Source organism: Macaca nemestrina, chromosome 9, assembly GCF_043159975.1.
Source record: "Macaca nemestrina isolate mMacNem1 chromosome 9, mMacNem.hap1, whole genome shotgun sequence".
Taxonomy (NCBI): domain Eukaryota; kingdom Metazoa; phylum Chordata; class Mammalia; order Primates; family Cercopithecidae; genus Macaca; species Macaca nemestrina.
Window position 1 is genome coordinate 64,677,632 of NC_092133.1, and position 14,454 is coordinate 64,692,085.

The 14,454-nt window shown below is 43.6% G+C and overlaps 1 protein-coding gene across 1 annotated transcript in view; it reads right to left on the reverse strand.

Annotated features, from left to right (window-relative positions):
• The window catches only part of LOC105466119 (solute carrier family 25 member 16), a 121,148-nt gene that overhangs the window by 56,045 nt on the left and 50,649 nt on the right, over window positions 1-14,454 (reverse strand). The window contains exons 9-11 of the mRNA XM_071069631.1: window positions 6,904-7,086; window positions 5,204-5,387; window positions 2,391-2,536 (exon numbers count right to left, since the gene is read on the reverse strand). Of these exons, the coding sequence (XP_070925732.1) occupies window positions 2,391-2,536; window positions 5,204-5,387; window positions 6,904-7,086 (513 nt within the window). The remainder of the gene's footprint in view (window positions 1-2,390; window positions 2,537-5,203; window positions 5,388-6,903; window positions 7,087-14,454) is intronic.

Here is a 14,454-nt window from a genome sequence, read left to right on the forward strand (position 1 = left end):
AGTTTGTATATAAAAATCACACCTAGGTTTGAATCCTAACTCTGCACTACCAGATACATGACTAAGAGCAAGTCACTGTTAATTAAGCCTGTTTCCTCATCTGTAAGGAGGAGATAATAACTACCTTACATAGTTAGTCTGAGGATTATAGAACAATGTATGTAAAGCACTTAGCTGATGATAAGAACTCATTAAAGTATAGGCTGGGCGTGGTGGCTCACACCCTTAATCCCAGCACTTTGGGAGGCTGAGGAGGCTGGATCACCTGAGGTCAGGAGTTCGAGACCAGCCTGGCAAACATGGTGAAACCCCATCCTACTAAAAAATGCAAAAAAAGTAGTCGGGCGTGGTGGCGCATGCCTGTAATCCCAGCTAATCAGGAGGATGAGGCAGGAGACTCGCTTGAACCTGGGAGGCAGAGGTTGTAATGAGAGGATATCGCGGTGCTGTACTCCAGCCTAGGCAGCAGAGTGAGATTCAAAAAGAAAAAAGAAAATCATTAAGGTATAAAGACCATGATGATAACAACAAATACAATGCTAACTATAGGTCAGCACTGTTCCGGGCATGGTGACAGGCGCCTGTAGTCCCAGCTACTCAGGAGGCTGAGGCAGGAAAATGGCGTGAACCCAGAAGGCGGAGCTTGCAGTGAGCCTAGTGAGCCACTGCACTCCAGCCTGGGCAACACAGCGAGACTCTGTCTCAAAAAAAAAAAAAAAAAGATACAACTTATAATTTTTCTCACTTGCTCAAGGGAGCAGCATAATAACACATTCATGAGACATTGAGACTTTAGGACACTACACATTTACCATATAACTGTGCAATATTTCTAATACCAGATTTAATAAGCTGTTACTTTCCTAGGTTTCTGCCACCTCCAGCTTACCAAGACTGACAGAGCAGAGTTGTGTCAGCCCTCTGAGAGAGCCAGTCCAATAGAGAAAACAAAATTAACAATGCTAGCTCTGCCAAAATTGTCTTAAGCAAAATAGCAGCCGCAGGTTGAAAGAGAAGCTGAAATTCTTCAAGCCAGGAAGCAACTGCTAATACCAAAGCATCCAAAAAGATCTAGAGAAACACACAGTTAGACTACTGAAAGTGAAGGTTATCCTTGCAAAAGGCTGTTTGAAATCAGGCAGTTTCCAGTTGATTAAAAATGATGTAGATGACCATACGGTCTCACAAAGTCTCATATATTGCCAGTACAAATGTAAACTGGGACAATGTCTATAGAGAGCAATTTGGTAATATGTATCAAAATTTTAGGCCGGGCATGGTGGCTCATGTCTGTAATCCCAGCACTTTGGGACACCGAGGTGGGTTGATCACTGGAGGTCATGAGTTCAAGACCACCCTGGCCAACATGGCGGAACCCCGTCTTCACTAAAAATACAAAAAAAATTAGCCAGGTGTGGTGGCTTATGCCTGTAATCCCAGCTACTCGGGAGGTTGAGGCAGGAGAATTGCTTGAATCTGGGAGGTGGAGGCTGCAGTGAGCCGACAGCAAGCCACTGCACGCCACCCTGGGCGACAGAGCAAGACTCCATCTCAAAAACAAAACAAAAACTGGTAAGGCAGGCCAGGTATGGTGACATGTACCTGTTTCAGATACACAGGAGGCTGAGGTGGGGAGAAACACATGAGCCCAGTCGTTTGAGTAAGGCCTGGACAACATAGCAAGACCCCTATCTCCCCCCCAAAAAAAATACTGTAAAGCTACATTTTTTATTTTTATTTATTTATTTATTTATTTTTGAGACAGAGTCTCACTCTGTCACCCAGGCTGGAGTGCAGTGGTGTGATTTCAGCTCACTACAAGCTCCGCCTCCCGGGTTCACACCATTCTCCTGCCTCAGCCTCCCGAGAAGATGGGACTACAGGCATCCACCACCACACTCAGCTAATTTTTTGTATTTTTAGTAGAGACAGGGTCTAACCGTGTTAGCCAGAATGGTCTCAATCTCCAGACTTGGTGATCCGCCTGCCTCAGCCTCCCAAAGTGCTGGGATTATAGGCATGAGCCACTGCACCTGGTCATAAAGCTGTATTTTGAAACTAGTTTCATCTTATTCCCAACCCCATATAATTCTCAGTATATCACACTGTTTCTAGAACTAATGCAAAAAAAGTTCTTTATACATTCTCTGAAAGTAGTTAAGGAATCCGTTACGCACATGTACAAAATATTTAGATATTTTTACCCAAAAAGATCCTGTTGGGCAATTTCAAAAACTCTACACAGAGTTCCAACAGTGTACTGGAACTGTGAAATCTGCATTTTAGATTACACTAATTTATATTGGATAGTCTATACAAATACTTTATAGTTTCTAGGACAGAAGTTATATAATAAAATTATACCTGCAGTTCCTCTTATAACTACTTACATTTCCTTCAAATGTCTTATTTCTTGAATTGTTTGAAAAGCAAGTTCTTGCAGCTTTTCTGGGGCAAAGCTATTATTTATTGCTTTTTGAAACACCTCATGGAGAACCGTACCAATTAGCATTTGGCAAGTGGCTGGATCAGAGCTCTACAAAAACAAATCACACAATTTATTTCACAACATATTAACAGACACAATTGTATATATTTATTATCTAATCTATTAAACCACCATAGCCAAAATGCACTGGTAAGACAAATGCCAAAATATTAAACAATTTCTTTTCTGGTGGGTGGAATTATAAGTGACTTTCACTTTCTTCTATTCAGAATTGTCTGAATTATTATTGCATGAGTTACTTTTTTTTTTTTTTTGAGACAGACTCTTGCTCTGACACTCAGGCTGGAGCACAGTGGCACAATCTCAGCTCACTGCAACCTTCACCTCCCAGGTTCAAATGATTCTCATGCCTCAACCTCCCAAGTAACTGGAATTACAGGTGTGTGCCACCATGCCCAGCTAACTTTTATTTTTTGTATTTTTAGTAGAGGCAGGGTTTCACCATGTTGGCCAGGCTGAGTATGAGTTACTTTTAAAATCAATGTTCTCCATTTTGAAAAAAAATTAACCAATATTTAAAAATTCAAAATATTCTCAAATAATATTTAAACTATTATACTCTAATTTCACTTGATAATCCACCCAATAGAAAAGTCAATAAAGGCATAGCTGATAAACTCATGTAAGTAAAAGATACTATTCAAATATAAAAGTTAAACCTAACAGTAATGTTTGGGAAGAAAAAAATATTTTTTAACCTACAGCAGAGATTTTTGGCAAAGAATTTTTCTCTACTCAAAAATAAAAACTACTTCATACTTCATTTCTTGATTAACTCTTGTATTAGGCTAGACCCTTTTTTTTTTTTTTTTTTTTTGAGACGGAGTCTCCCTCTGTCGCCCAGGTTGGAGTGCAGTGGCCCGCTCTCTCTCTCGGCTCACTGCAAGCTCCACCTCCCAGGTTCACGCCATTCTCCCGCTTCAGCCTCCCGAGTAGCTGGGACTACAGGCGCCTGCCACCACACCCGGCTAAATTTTTGTATTTTTAGCGAAGATGGGGTTTCACCGTGTTAGCCAGGATGGTCTCGATCTCCTGACCTCGTGATCCGCCCACCTCGGTCTCCCAAAGTGCTAGGATTACAGGCGTGAGCCACTGCGCCTGGCCCAAAAAGTTTTTTAAAACTTAATATTCAGGGCCGGGCGCGGTGGCTCAAGCCTGTAATCCCAGCACTTTGGGAGGCCGAGACGGGCGGATCACAAGGTCAGGAGATCGAGACCATCCTGGCTAACACGGCGAAACCCCGTCTCTACTAAAAACACAAAAAATTAGCCGGGCGAGGTGGCGGCGCCTGTGGTCCCAGCTACTCGGGAGGCTGAGGCAGGAGAATGGCGGGAACCCGGGAGGCGGAGCTTGCAGTGAGCTGAGATCTGGCCACTGCACTCCAGCCTGGGCGACAGAGCAAGACTCCGTCTCAAAAAAAAAAAAAAAAAAAAAAAAACCTTAATATTCAGGCCAAGCACAGTAGCTCATGCCTATAGCTCCAGCTACTCGGGAGGTTGAGGTGGGAGGATTGCTTGAGCCTGGGAGGTCAAGGCTTTGGTGACCTACTGCACTCCAGCCTGGGTGACACAGTGAGACTCAAAATAAAATAAAAGTACATGTTTCAAGAAAAATAAATAAAAAGCTGGGTGTTGGGTACATGGGAGTTTATTACAATAATCTCTTTGTATGTTTGAAATAGCCCAAAATACATTTTTGTTTTGAGATGGAGTCTCACTCTGTCCCCTAGGCTGAATGAAGTACAGTGGTAGGATCTCCGCTCACTGCACCTCCGCCTCCAGAGTTCAGGCGATTCTCCTGCCTTAGTCTCCCGAGTAGCTGGGATTACAGGCATGCACCCCAATGCCTGGCTAATTTTTGTATTTTTAGTAGAGACGGGTTTTCACCATGTTGGTCAGGCTGGTCTTGAACTCCTGACCTCGTGATACTCCCACCTCGGCCTGTCAAAGTGATGGGATTACAGGCGTGAGCCACTGCGCCCAGCCCCCAAATACACTTTTTTTTGAGACTTATTTTATTTTAAAATAAAACTGCATGTTTCAAGAAAAATAAATTAAAAGCTGGGTGTTGAGTACATGGGAGTTTATTACAATCATCTCTTAGTATGTTTGAAATAGCCCAAAATACAATTTGTTATTCGTTTTGAGACAGAGTCTCGCTCTGTCGCCCAGGCTAGAATGCAGTAGCCTGATCTCGGCTCACTGCAACCTCCGCCTCCCGGGTTCAAACGATTCTCCTGCCTCAGTCTCCTGAGTAGCTGGGACTACAGGCGCATGCCACCACACCTGGTTAATTTTTCTACCAAAATACATTTTTAAACAGTGATTTACACATTTATTTTTAGTTTAGTGGGAATCACATGAAGCCAAGTTTAGAAATGTCTAGCTGTGTTTAAATTTAAAAGTTTATCATTTAAATTAATTTTCTTACTATAATTACTTATTAAGCCCTGAACAAGATTTGAAGGACTCAGGAACCTGGCCTTTAGTCCTAGCACTGCCACCTCGTAGTTATGTGGCTGCGGGGCAAGTCACTTAACCTCTCCGAGCCCATTTTTCCTCATCTATAAAATGCAGCTGATTAATACCACTTATTTTATAGGGTTGCTGGGAGGATTAACTGAAATAATAAATGTAAAAGTGCTCTGTAACACTCTCAGACCCTGCAGAAACATTAACTGTTACTATTATTTACCCTAAAAGTTTCACTCAGGACAGCTCTTCTCATACATCGAATACTACTGGCTATGCTTGTGCCAGAAATCAGAATGTCTGGATATAGAATCAAATACCCAAAATCTTTATCTATTATCCAAGTATCAGATGTGCAGTCTCCCTCCAAATGAATGATATCTCCTGGCTCTACTGGAACAGAACACCTGAAAATAAAGCAAAGTTAAAGTATAAATACATTGCTTAGGTTCCTACATTTAAACACATTAGGGAGGCTTCAAAAAAATAAATGAGTATTTTATCTGAAGAAGAAAAAAATATTTCTAAATTTCTGGGTCTTCAAAAAAATAAAATAAAATACCAGGATAAAGTCTTCTAAAACAACTCCTAGTCACTCAATCCCTTTCTACGTGCCAAACACATCTGAGAATACTCAAGAGTCTTCTATAAATCCCAAAGAGAAAAACAACTTAGTGCCAGTAAAGTCTATTGCAAAAGCTATCAAAAAACCTTTGCTAATGTAATATATATAGCTCCAATTATGAATTGGGTTGTTTTAATAATTCTTTCTTAAGACTTATAGGAAATCTACAGCTTCTATAAGTCTTGAAGCATGAAGCCAAACCCAGTGTAGCAAGAATAAAATCATACTGAACTAGTTCAAACTAGGCCAGGCGCGGTGGCTCATGCCTGTAATCCCAGCACTTTCGGATGCCGAGGCGGGTGGATAACCTGAGGTCAGGAGTTCAAGACTAGCCTGGCCAACATAGTGAAACCCTGTCTCTACTAAAAATACAAAAATCAGCCGGGCGTGGTGGCGGACGCCTGTAATCTCAGCTACTTGTGAGGCTAAGGCAGGAAAATCACTTGAACCTGGGAGGTGGAGGGTGCAGTGAACCGAGATCGTGCCACTGCACTCCACCCTGGGCAACAGAGCAAGACTCCATCTCCAAAAACAACAACAACAACAACAAAAACAAACTAATTCACAGCTTAAACAAAGAGCCAAAGTTAGACCTCTAGCTTTTCTGCATCTACACTCCACCCCTCACATACCACATTCTGAGTAGAGAAATCTAAGGCCTAAGAATGTTCATATGTGTTAATTAATTTTGCTCTTAGTTAACACTAACATGCGTTTAAGCTGCAATCTTAGAATGTACTGGGAAATAGGAAGTAGTCATTAATAAGGCTCTTTGTACGTGATTTTCTTTTCTTTTCTTTTTCTTTTTTGAGACCAAGTTTTGCTCTTGTTACCCAGGCTGGAGCGCAATGGCACGATCTCGGCTCACCACAACCTCCATCTCCCAGGTTCAAGTGATTCTACTGCCTCAGCCTCCAGAGTAGCTGCGATTACAGGCATGCACCACCACGCCCCGCTAATTTTTTTTATTTTTAGTAGAGATGGGGTTTCTCCATGTTGGTCAGGCTGGTCTCAAACTCCTGACCTGAGGTGATCCGCCCACCTTGGCCTCCCATTACAAGTGTGAGCCACCATGTCTGGCCCACATGATCTTCAAATGACAACAAAAGTCAATTTTTGGAATATGATACTTGAGATACAAGAGTAATAGATACAATTTTCATGCAGAATTAGGCTAGGATCAAATCTACTCTCTTTTAAACAATTAAATTATAGTAACATTCACAGAAGCCATTTGATGAGTTTTACGATGGTACCCTTAAGACTCGAATCAGTGCTCAAAGTCACATAAAAATTACCAGTCATTCCTAAGGATGCATAGTTCTTTATTTTCTAGTGACTGTGAAGCAGTGATGACCAGGTGCTTTTCACAGTTTCCCTCTTTGTTCTGTACAGTACTGACTGCCAACACCAGGTACCGGTTATCCATTCCTCGGCTCAGAACTGTTCTGGGAAAGGAAGCTACCGCTTTCTTCTGAAATCTAAAGCACACACATACAAAACTATTTTAGCACAACCATGAAATAAGAAGCCATCCAATCTGTTTTATCTACAAACCAATCTTCCAGTTTTCTAGGTTTCTTTCTTCTGAAAAGCTTATTGCAATGACATTTAGCCAAAATAGTTAAAATTAAGAGAGCAAAGACACACAATTCCTATTATAAAAACTTCCCAGAAGTAATGCCATTTCAAACATGCTCATGATATGAGATTTTCCATTTTAATTTCTGTAAGGAGTTCTGTGGGATACCCATTACAATGAGGATTAAGAATACACTGGAAGCCAGGCATGATGATGCACACCTGTAGTCCCAGTTACTCAAGAGGCTGAGGAGGAAGGATTGCTTGAGCCCAGGAGTTTGAGGCTGCAGTGAGATAGTCATGCCACTGCGCCCCTTCCTGAGCGACAGAAAAAGTCTCCGTTTCTGGGGGGGAAAAAAAGAAAAAGAAAGGAAAGTATAAATTGGATATTATTAAACAAGAAATTTCTACCATTGGTGCAAGCCTTCCCAAAGTACAAGTAAAAGGAGATGTTTTGGACAAGATCCTTTTTGTAAATATGAGTCTTATGTTATGGAAAAGGGTAGTGTCCGTGGTTCACTGAAAGTCCTACCATGAGCCACAGAATTGTACTTAGAAATAATTTAGTCCAACCTGCTAACGTAATGCCGGAAATCTTTCGATAAAATCTCACTGGACAGAACGCAAGCTTAATACGTATCGAATTAGCTCAATCCTTTACATAGTAATTCAGAACTTTATTCCTTATATTTAAAGTGGGTAAGTCAATTTCTCAATACTTTCATCCATCGGTCCAAGCCGTCTAAAATTATGCAAAATAATAATCTCTCCTCAAGAAAACAGCCCTTCTCCTATTAAGTACCTCTTAAGTCTTCCCCGTTTGACTGCGGCATCAGTGAGGGACCAACCGAGAGTCCAAAGTCATTACCTCTCCAGTGATAACACCAAATGCCTTTCACATTACCCTACAAGTTATCTTTTGTTATGTGACCGTTCTATTATTTTGCAAACGCTTTATTCATGTACTCCACCTAGCCTCAGGCCATGAATTTCCCAAGATTGGCTATGATGCCTTAAAGATGTTTCTCAAAAGGTATTGCTGATCAAAAGCCCAAACGCAAAAATCCCTCAACGCTAATTAGCATTATTGCTATTATATTGAAAGTAATTCCACATTATGACCGTGGTTAACTTCCTCTGATCATTTATATACACCAGGCAGAGGGTGCAGAGATCTCCCAAGGATAAGTTCATCCAACTAAACATCGAGAAAAGCCTAGGGCGGACGCAATTTCCTATTATAAAAACATTTCAGTGGCCGAAGCTCCTCAAATTAGGGAAACGGGTGAAATCAAGGGAAACAATGAACTGCTGGGCGAGGGAAAGTCCAGGCTCTGGCTGAGGGTGGCCCCAAAGAACACCTTGGGAGGCGGGCCCCGACTCCGGAGGCTCGTCGGGTGCCCAGGGAGCTGCCCCGGGCCCCTGCGCCCTGGGCCCGGTCAGTCTGCGGAGGTGCGGACGCGGCCTCTCCCGCTCCTTCTTTCAAATCTCCCGCTTTGTTCCCACACCCTCCCCCGCGCTCCGCTCACAGCTCCGCCGGCAGCTCCGCCTCCTCCCAAAAACTCTTCTCCATCAGCAGCTCCAGTTCGTCCAGCTGCTCCATGCTGGACGCGGGGACTATGGCCAGAAAAACCGGCGAACTATAGCCAGAAAAACCAGCGGAACCGGGGTGACACAGAAAACTCAGAAAAGGGAAAGGGGCGCGCGCCTGCGCGTCTCGCGCGCATGCGCCAACCCGCCGATGTCCCAAATGACCTGCGCCAGGCCGCCCCTCCTGCGCCCGCACGTTCCACGTGGGGCGCCTCTCCTGAGCAGCAGGCCTCTGGCCGCCGCCTTGGGGATACAGGGAGTCTTCATATCTGAAGCAGACTAAACGCTCCTGCCTTATCTCTTGACACTCCAACCCGTGTCTGACACACGCTTAGTTTGAACACAACCATTTGTAGTTGCCCAAAACCAGGCGTCCCTGGTTAGCCTTCAGAACTGCGCACTCCCTGGGAAACAGCCTCTCCCCTTTTCTTCGGAAAACTCATTGAGAAAATAGAAACTGTCAGATAGGAACTCCTTGATCATGCCACGGCTAAATCTACAAAACTTCTAGCCGGGCATGGTGGCTCACGCCTGTAATCCCAGCACTTCCGGAGGCTGAGGCGGGAGGACCACGAGGTCAGCAGTTCAAGACCAGCCTGGCCAACATGGTGAAACCCCGTCTCTACTAAAAATACAAAAATCAGTCTCAAAAAAATAAATAAATAAATTCTGCAAAACTTCTGATATCTGAACCACTCTTCATAACCTCTTTCCACTTTTTTTCAATAGCAGACAAAGTGTTCTGGTTAAAGGGCAATTGCTCCACTTGCACTTGGCATCCCAGGGCTTCAAACATTCTCAAGGGCATCGCTTCTTCAATTATTGCCTCATTCTCTTGTATCATCGGCCTCACCCTCACTATTGGATTGAGCCTCTAATATGGCCTGGTGTCTCCCATTTTTAAAAGATGTTTCCTTGCTGGGCGCGGTGGTATGCACCGATTTTTCATATTTATATACTTCTCTGTTCTGGAGGCATCGACTAGAACATCCAGAGCCATGTTAAATATCAGTGGTATAACGGTTATCCTTATTTTTGTTATTCATTTTTTAAATGGACAAAAGGGGCCCCATGCGGTGGCTCAGGCCTGTAATCCCAACACCTTGGGAGGCTGAGGTGGGTGATCACTTGAGGTCAGGAGGTCAAGACCAGCCTGGCCAACATGGTGAAACCCAGTCTCTACTAAAATATAAAAATTAGCCGGGTGTGATGGTGCACACCTGTAATCCCAGCTACTCAGGAGACCGAGGCAGGAGAATCACTTGAGCCTGAGAGGCGGAGGTTGCAGTGAGCTGAGATGACACCAGCCTGGGTGAAAGAGTGACTCGGTCTGGAAAAAAAAAAAAAAAATTGGCAAAAGGTTAATATATTTATCATGTACATGGGCTTTCAAATATGTACACACTGGAATGGGAGTTATTCTATTAGTATTTGTCCCTGATATCAACAGAAATACCTCTACTGTCTCAATACCTGTGGTACAATGTTTTATGAGCTGTTTCAACAAAACAAGGTGTAGCCTGTAGTCCCAGCTACTCGGGAGGCTGAGGCAAAGAACTCCTGGGCTCAAGAAATCTGCCATCCTCGGCTTTCCAAAGTGCTGGGATGAACAGTGTGAGCCTCCACACTCGGCCCATCCTTTTTTCTCTTGTGTGTGTGTTTGTGTGTGTGTGTGTGAAACGGGGTCTCACAGGTTGGAGTGCAGTGGCGCAAACTCAGCTCACTGCAATCTCCACCTCCTGGGTTCAGGCAATTCTCCTGCCTCATCCTCCCCAGTAGCTAGGATTACAGGCACTTGCCACCACACCGGCTAATTTTTTTGTATTGTTAATAGACATGAGGTTTTGCCATGTTGGCCAGGCTGCTCTCAAACTCCTAACCTCAGGTGATCCACCCACCTCAGCCTCCCAAAGTGCTGGGATTACAGGCTTGAGCCACCGCACCTGGCCTCATTTTGCTATCTTTGACTTATCACTTCATGAATATTTATGTCATGCTAATCTTTTCTGCATTGTTCCAATTTTAGTGTATGTGCTGCCATAGCAAGCACCACCTATAATTTCTAATAGTTGGTTTGTAGATCCATTAAGACTTTCTGTGCCGGGCGCGGTGGCTCAAGCCTGTAATCCCAGCACTTTGGGAGGCCGAGACGGGCGGATCACAAGGTCAGGAGATCGAGACCATCCTGGCTAACATGGTGAAACCCCGTCTCTACTAAAAATACAAAAAACTAGCTGGGCGAGGTGGCGGGCGCCTGTAGTCCCAGCTACTGGGAGGCTGAGGCAGGAGAATGGCGTAAACCCGGGAGGCGGAGCTTGCAGTGAGCTGAGATCCGGCCACTGCACTCCAGCCTGGGCGACAGAGCGAGACTCCGTCTCAAAAAAAAAAAAAAAAAAGACTTTCTGTGTAAATAATTGTGTCATCTGTGAAAAGAAGCAGTTTTACTTTTTCATTTTTAAATTTTATTTTCTATTTAGTTTTACAGTTTTATTTGAATAAAATTTATAAAATTTGTTTCCACTTATCTTTATATTTTTATTTTTATTTTATTTTATTTTGCCTAGGTTCACTGGTTAAATAGAAGTTGTAACACTGGACATCCTTACTTTCTACATGACCTTAGGAAGAATTCATTATTACAACAATAAGTATGATGCTAGCTGAAGGTTTTTCATGGATGCCTTTTATGGTTACCCAATGCTTTATAAAAACAAAAGCAAAACTAACAACACAACAGGCTGGGCACGGTGGCTCACACCTGTAATCCCAGCACTTTGGGAGGCTGAGGTGGGTGGATCACCAGGTCAGGGGATCAAGACCATCCTGGCTAACACGGTGAAACCCCGTCTCTACTAAAAATACAAAAAATTAGCAGGGTGTGGTGGTGGGCGCCTGTAATCCCAGCTCCTCGGGAGGATAAGGCAAGAGAATGGGGTGAACCCGGGAGGCGGAGCTTGCAGTGAGCCAAGATTGTGCCACTGCACTCTAGCCTGGGCAACAGAGCAAGACTCCATTTCAAAAAACAAAACAAAACAAAAAAAACAGAACACAACAAAACTCAAAAATTTAGTGACTTAAAATAACAATCATTCATTTAGCTTATGAATCTGCAATATAGGCAAGACTCAGTGGGGAAGGCTGGTCTCTGTTCCATGAAGCAAGTTTAAGGGTTGAAGGATCTAATTTGAAGATGATTTACTCAGATGGCTAGCAAGTTGATAATTCCTGTATAGGAGCTGCTTGGTGTTCTTACAGCATGTTATCTGGATTCCAAGAGCAAGTGTTCCAAGAAAACCACGTGGACCTTGTTTTAGCTTTATGACCTACCTTTGCAAGTGACATAACATCACAGTAGTCACAGGCCCACTCAGTCAGATTCAAGGGAAGGGAGACACAGTTCCTACCTCTTGATGGGATGAGTGTCAATGACACATAAGAAAAGCATATGGGGCCTGGTGGCTCACACCTGAAATCCCATCACTTTGGGAGGCTGCGGCAGATGGATCATCTGAGGTCAGGAGTTTGAGACTAGCCTGGCCAACATGGCGAAACCCCATCTCTACTAAAAATACAAAAATTAGCCAGGCGTGGTAGCACACGCCTGTGATCTCAGCTACTTGGGAAGCTGAGGCAGGAGAATCGCTTGAACCTGGGAGGCAGAGGTTACAGTGAGCCAAGATTGTGCCACTGCACTCCAGCCTGGGCAACAGCGAAACTCCCATCTCAAAATAAAATAAAACCATATGAATTGGGATGTGTTCTGGTCACTGTTGGAAAGTATAAAGATATAATCTGCCAATATGTCCTTTATTAGATTAAGAAAGACCTCTTCTGTTCTAAATATGATTCATTTTGATAACGAATCAATGCTGGATTTTGTCAAGCAGTTATTGCATCTATAGAAGGACTGTATGGTTTTTCTCCTTTATTCTGCTATTATGAGAAGCTTTACCGTTGATTTCACAATGTTAAAAAAAACTTTCCATTCCTAAGATAAACCCAAATTGGTCATACAATAAATGTTTTGGGTATTGCTGGATTTGATTTGCTCTGCTGTTAAGAATTTTTCCATCTATGTTGGTTTTTTGGTTGTTTTGTTTTTGCTTCTAGAGACGGGATCCTGCTCTGTCACCCAGGCTGTAGTGCATTGGCACAATGACAGCTCACTGCAGCCTCAATCTGCCAGGCTCAAGTGATTCTCCTGTATCAGCCTCTCAAGTAGCTGGGACTACAGGAGTGTGCCATCACACCCAGTTAATATATGTATTTTTTTATTTCTAGTAGACACAAGTTCTTGCTGTGTTGCCCAAACTGGTTTTGAACTCCTAAGCTCAAGCAATCCTCTCAACTCAGCCTCCCAAAGTGCTGGGATTATGGCTGTGAACCACCAAACCCAGCCCATCTATGTTCTTGAAGGATACTGATTTGTAATTTTCTGTTTTGTAACAACATTGTCAGGTTTGGGTATCAGGGTTATACTGGCATCATAAAATGAGTTGGGAAGTGCTCTCTTCTAATTTCTAGAAGTTTGTGAGATTATTCCTTAGCTATTTAGTACAATACACTACCTAGCCCTGGAGTTTTCTTCATGAAAACGTTTTTTTGTTTGTTTGTTTGAGACGGAGTCTTGCTCTGTCGCCCAGGCTGGAGTGCAGTGGCGCTATCTCGGCTCACCGCAAGCTCCCCTCCTGGGTTCACCCCATTCTCCTGCCTCAGCCTCCCAAGTCGCTGGGACTGCAGGCACCCACCACCACACCCAGCTAATTTTTTGTATTTTTAGTAGAGATGGGGTTTCACCATATTAGCCAGGATGGTCTCAATCTCCTGACCTTGAGATCCACCCGCCTCGACCTCCCAAAGTGCTGGGATTACAGGCGTGCGCCACCGTGCCCAGCCCTGTGGAAAGGTTTTTGATTACGATTTTTTTTTTTTTTGACGGATTTTTGGGCTTGTTGCCCAGGTTGGAGTGCAATGGCACGATCACGGCTTACCACAACATCTGCCTCCCAGGTTCAAGCAATTCTCCTACCTCAGCCTCTCAAGTAGCTGGGATTACAGGCAAGTGCCACCACGCCCGGCTAACTTTGTATTTTTAGTAGAGACGAGGTTTCTCCATGTTGGTCAGACTGCTGTCAAACTCCCAACCTCAGGTGATCCACCTGCCTCAGCCTCCCAAAGTGCTGGGATTACAGGTGTGAGCCACCACGCCCAGCACTCAATTTCTTAATTTTTTGAAACAGGGTCTCACTCTGTCACCCAGACTGGAGTGCAGTACTGCGATCACAACTCACTGTAGCCTTGACCTCCCTAGACTCAGTTGATCCTCCTACCTCAGCCTCCCAAGTAGCTGAGACTATAGGTGCACATCACTATGCCCAGGTATATTTTTAAAAACAGACACAGGGTCTCACTATGTTGTTTGGGCTGGTCTCAAAATCCTGGGCTCAAGTGATCCTCCCATTTTGGCCTCCCAAAGTGCTGGGATTACAGGCATGAACCACCATGCCTGGCCTCACTTTCTTTAATTGGCTATGCAGATTTTCTGCTTCATCTATGTCAGTCTTGGTTGAATTTTTCAAAGTATTTTTCCATTTCATCTAAATTATCAAATTTCTCTTTTTCCTTTTTTTTTTTCTTTTTTGAGACAGGTTCTGGCTCTACTCTTTAAGCTAGAGTGC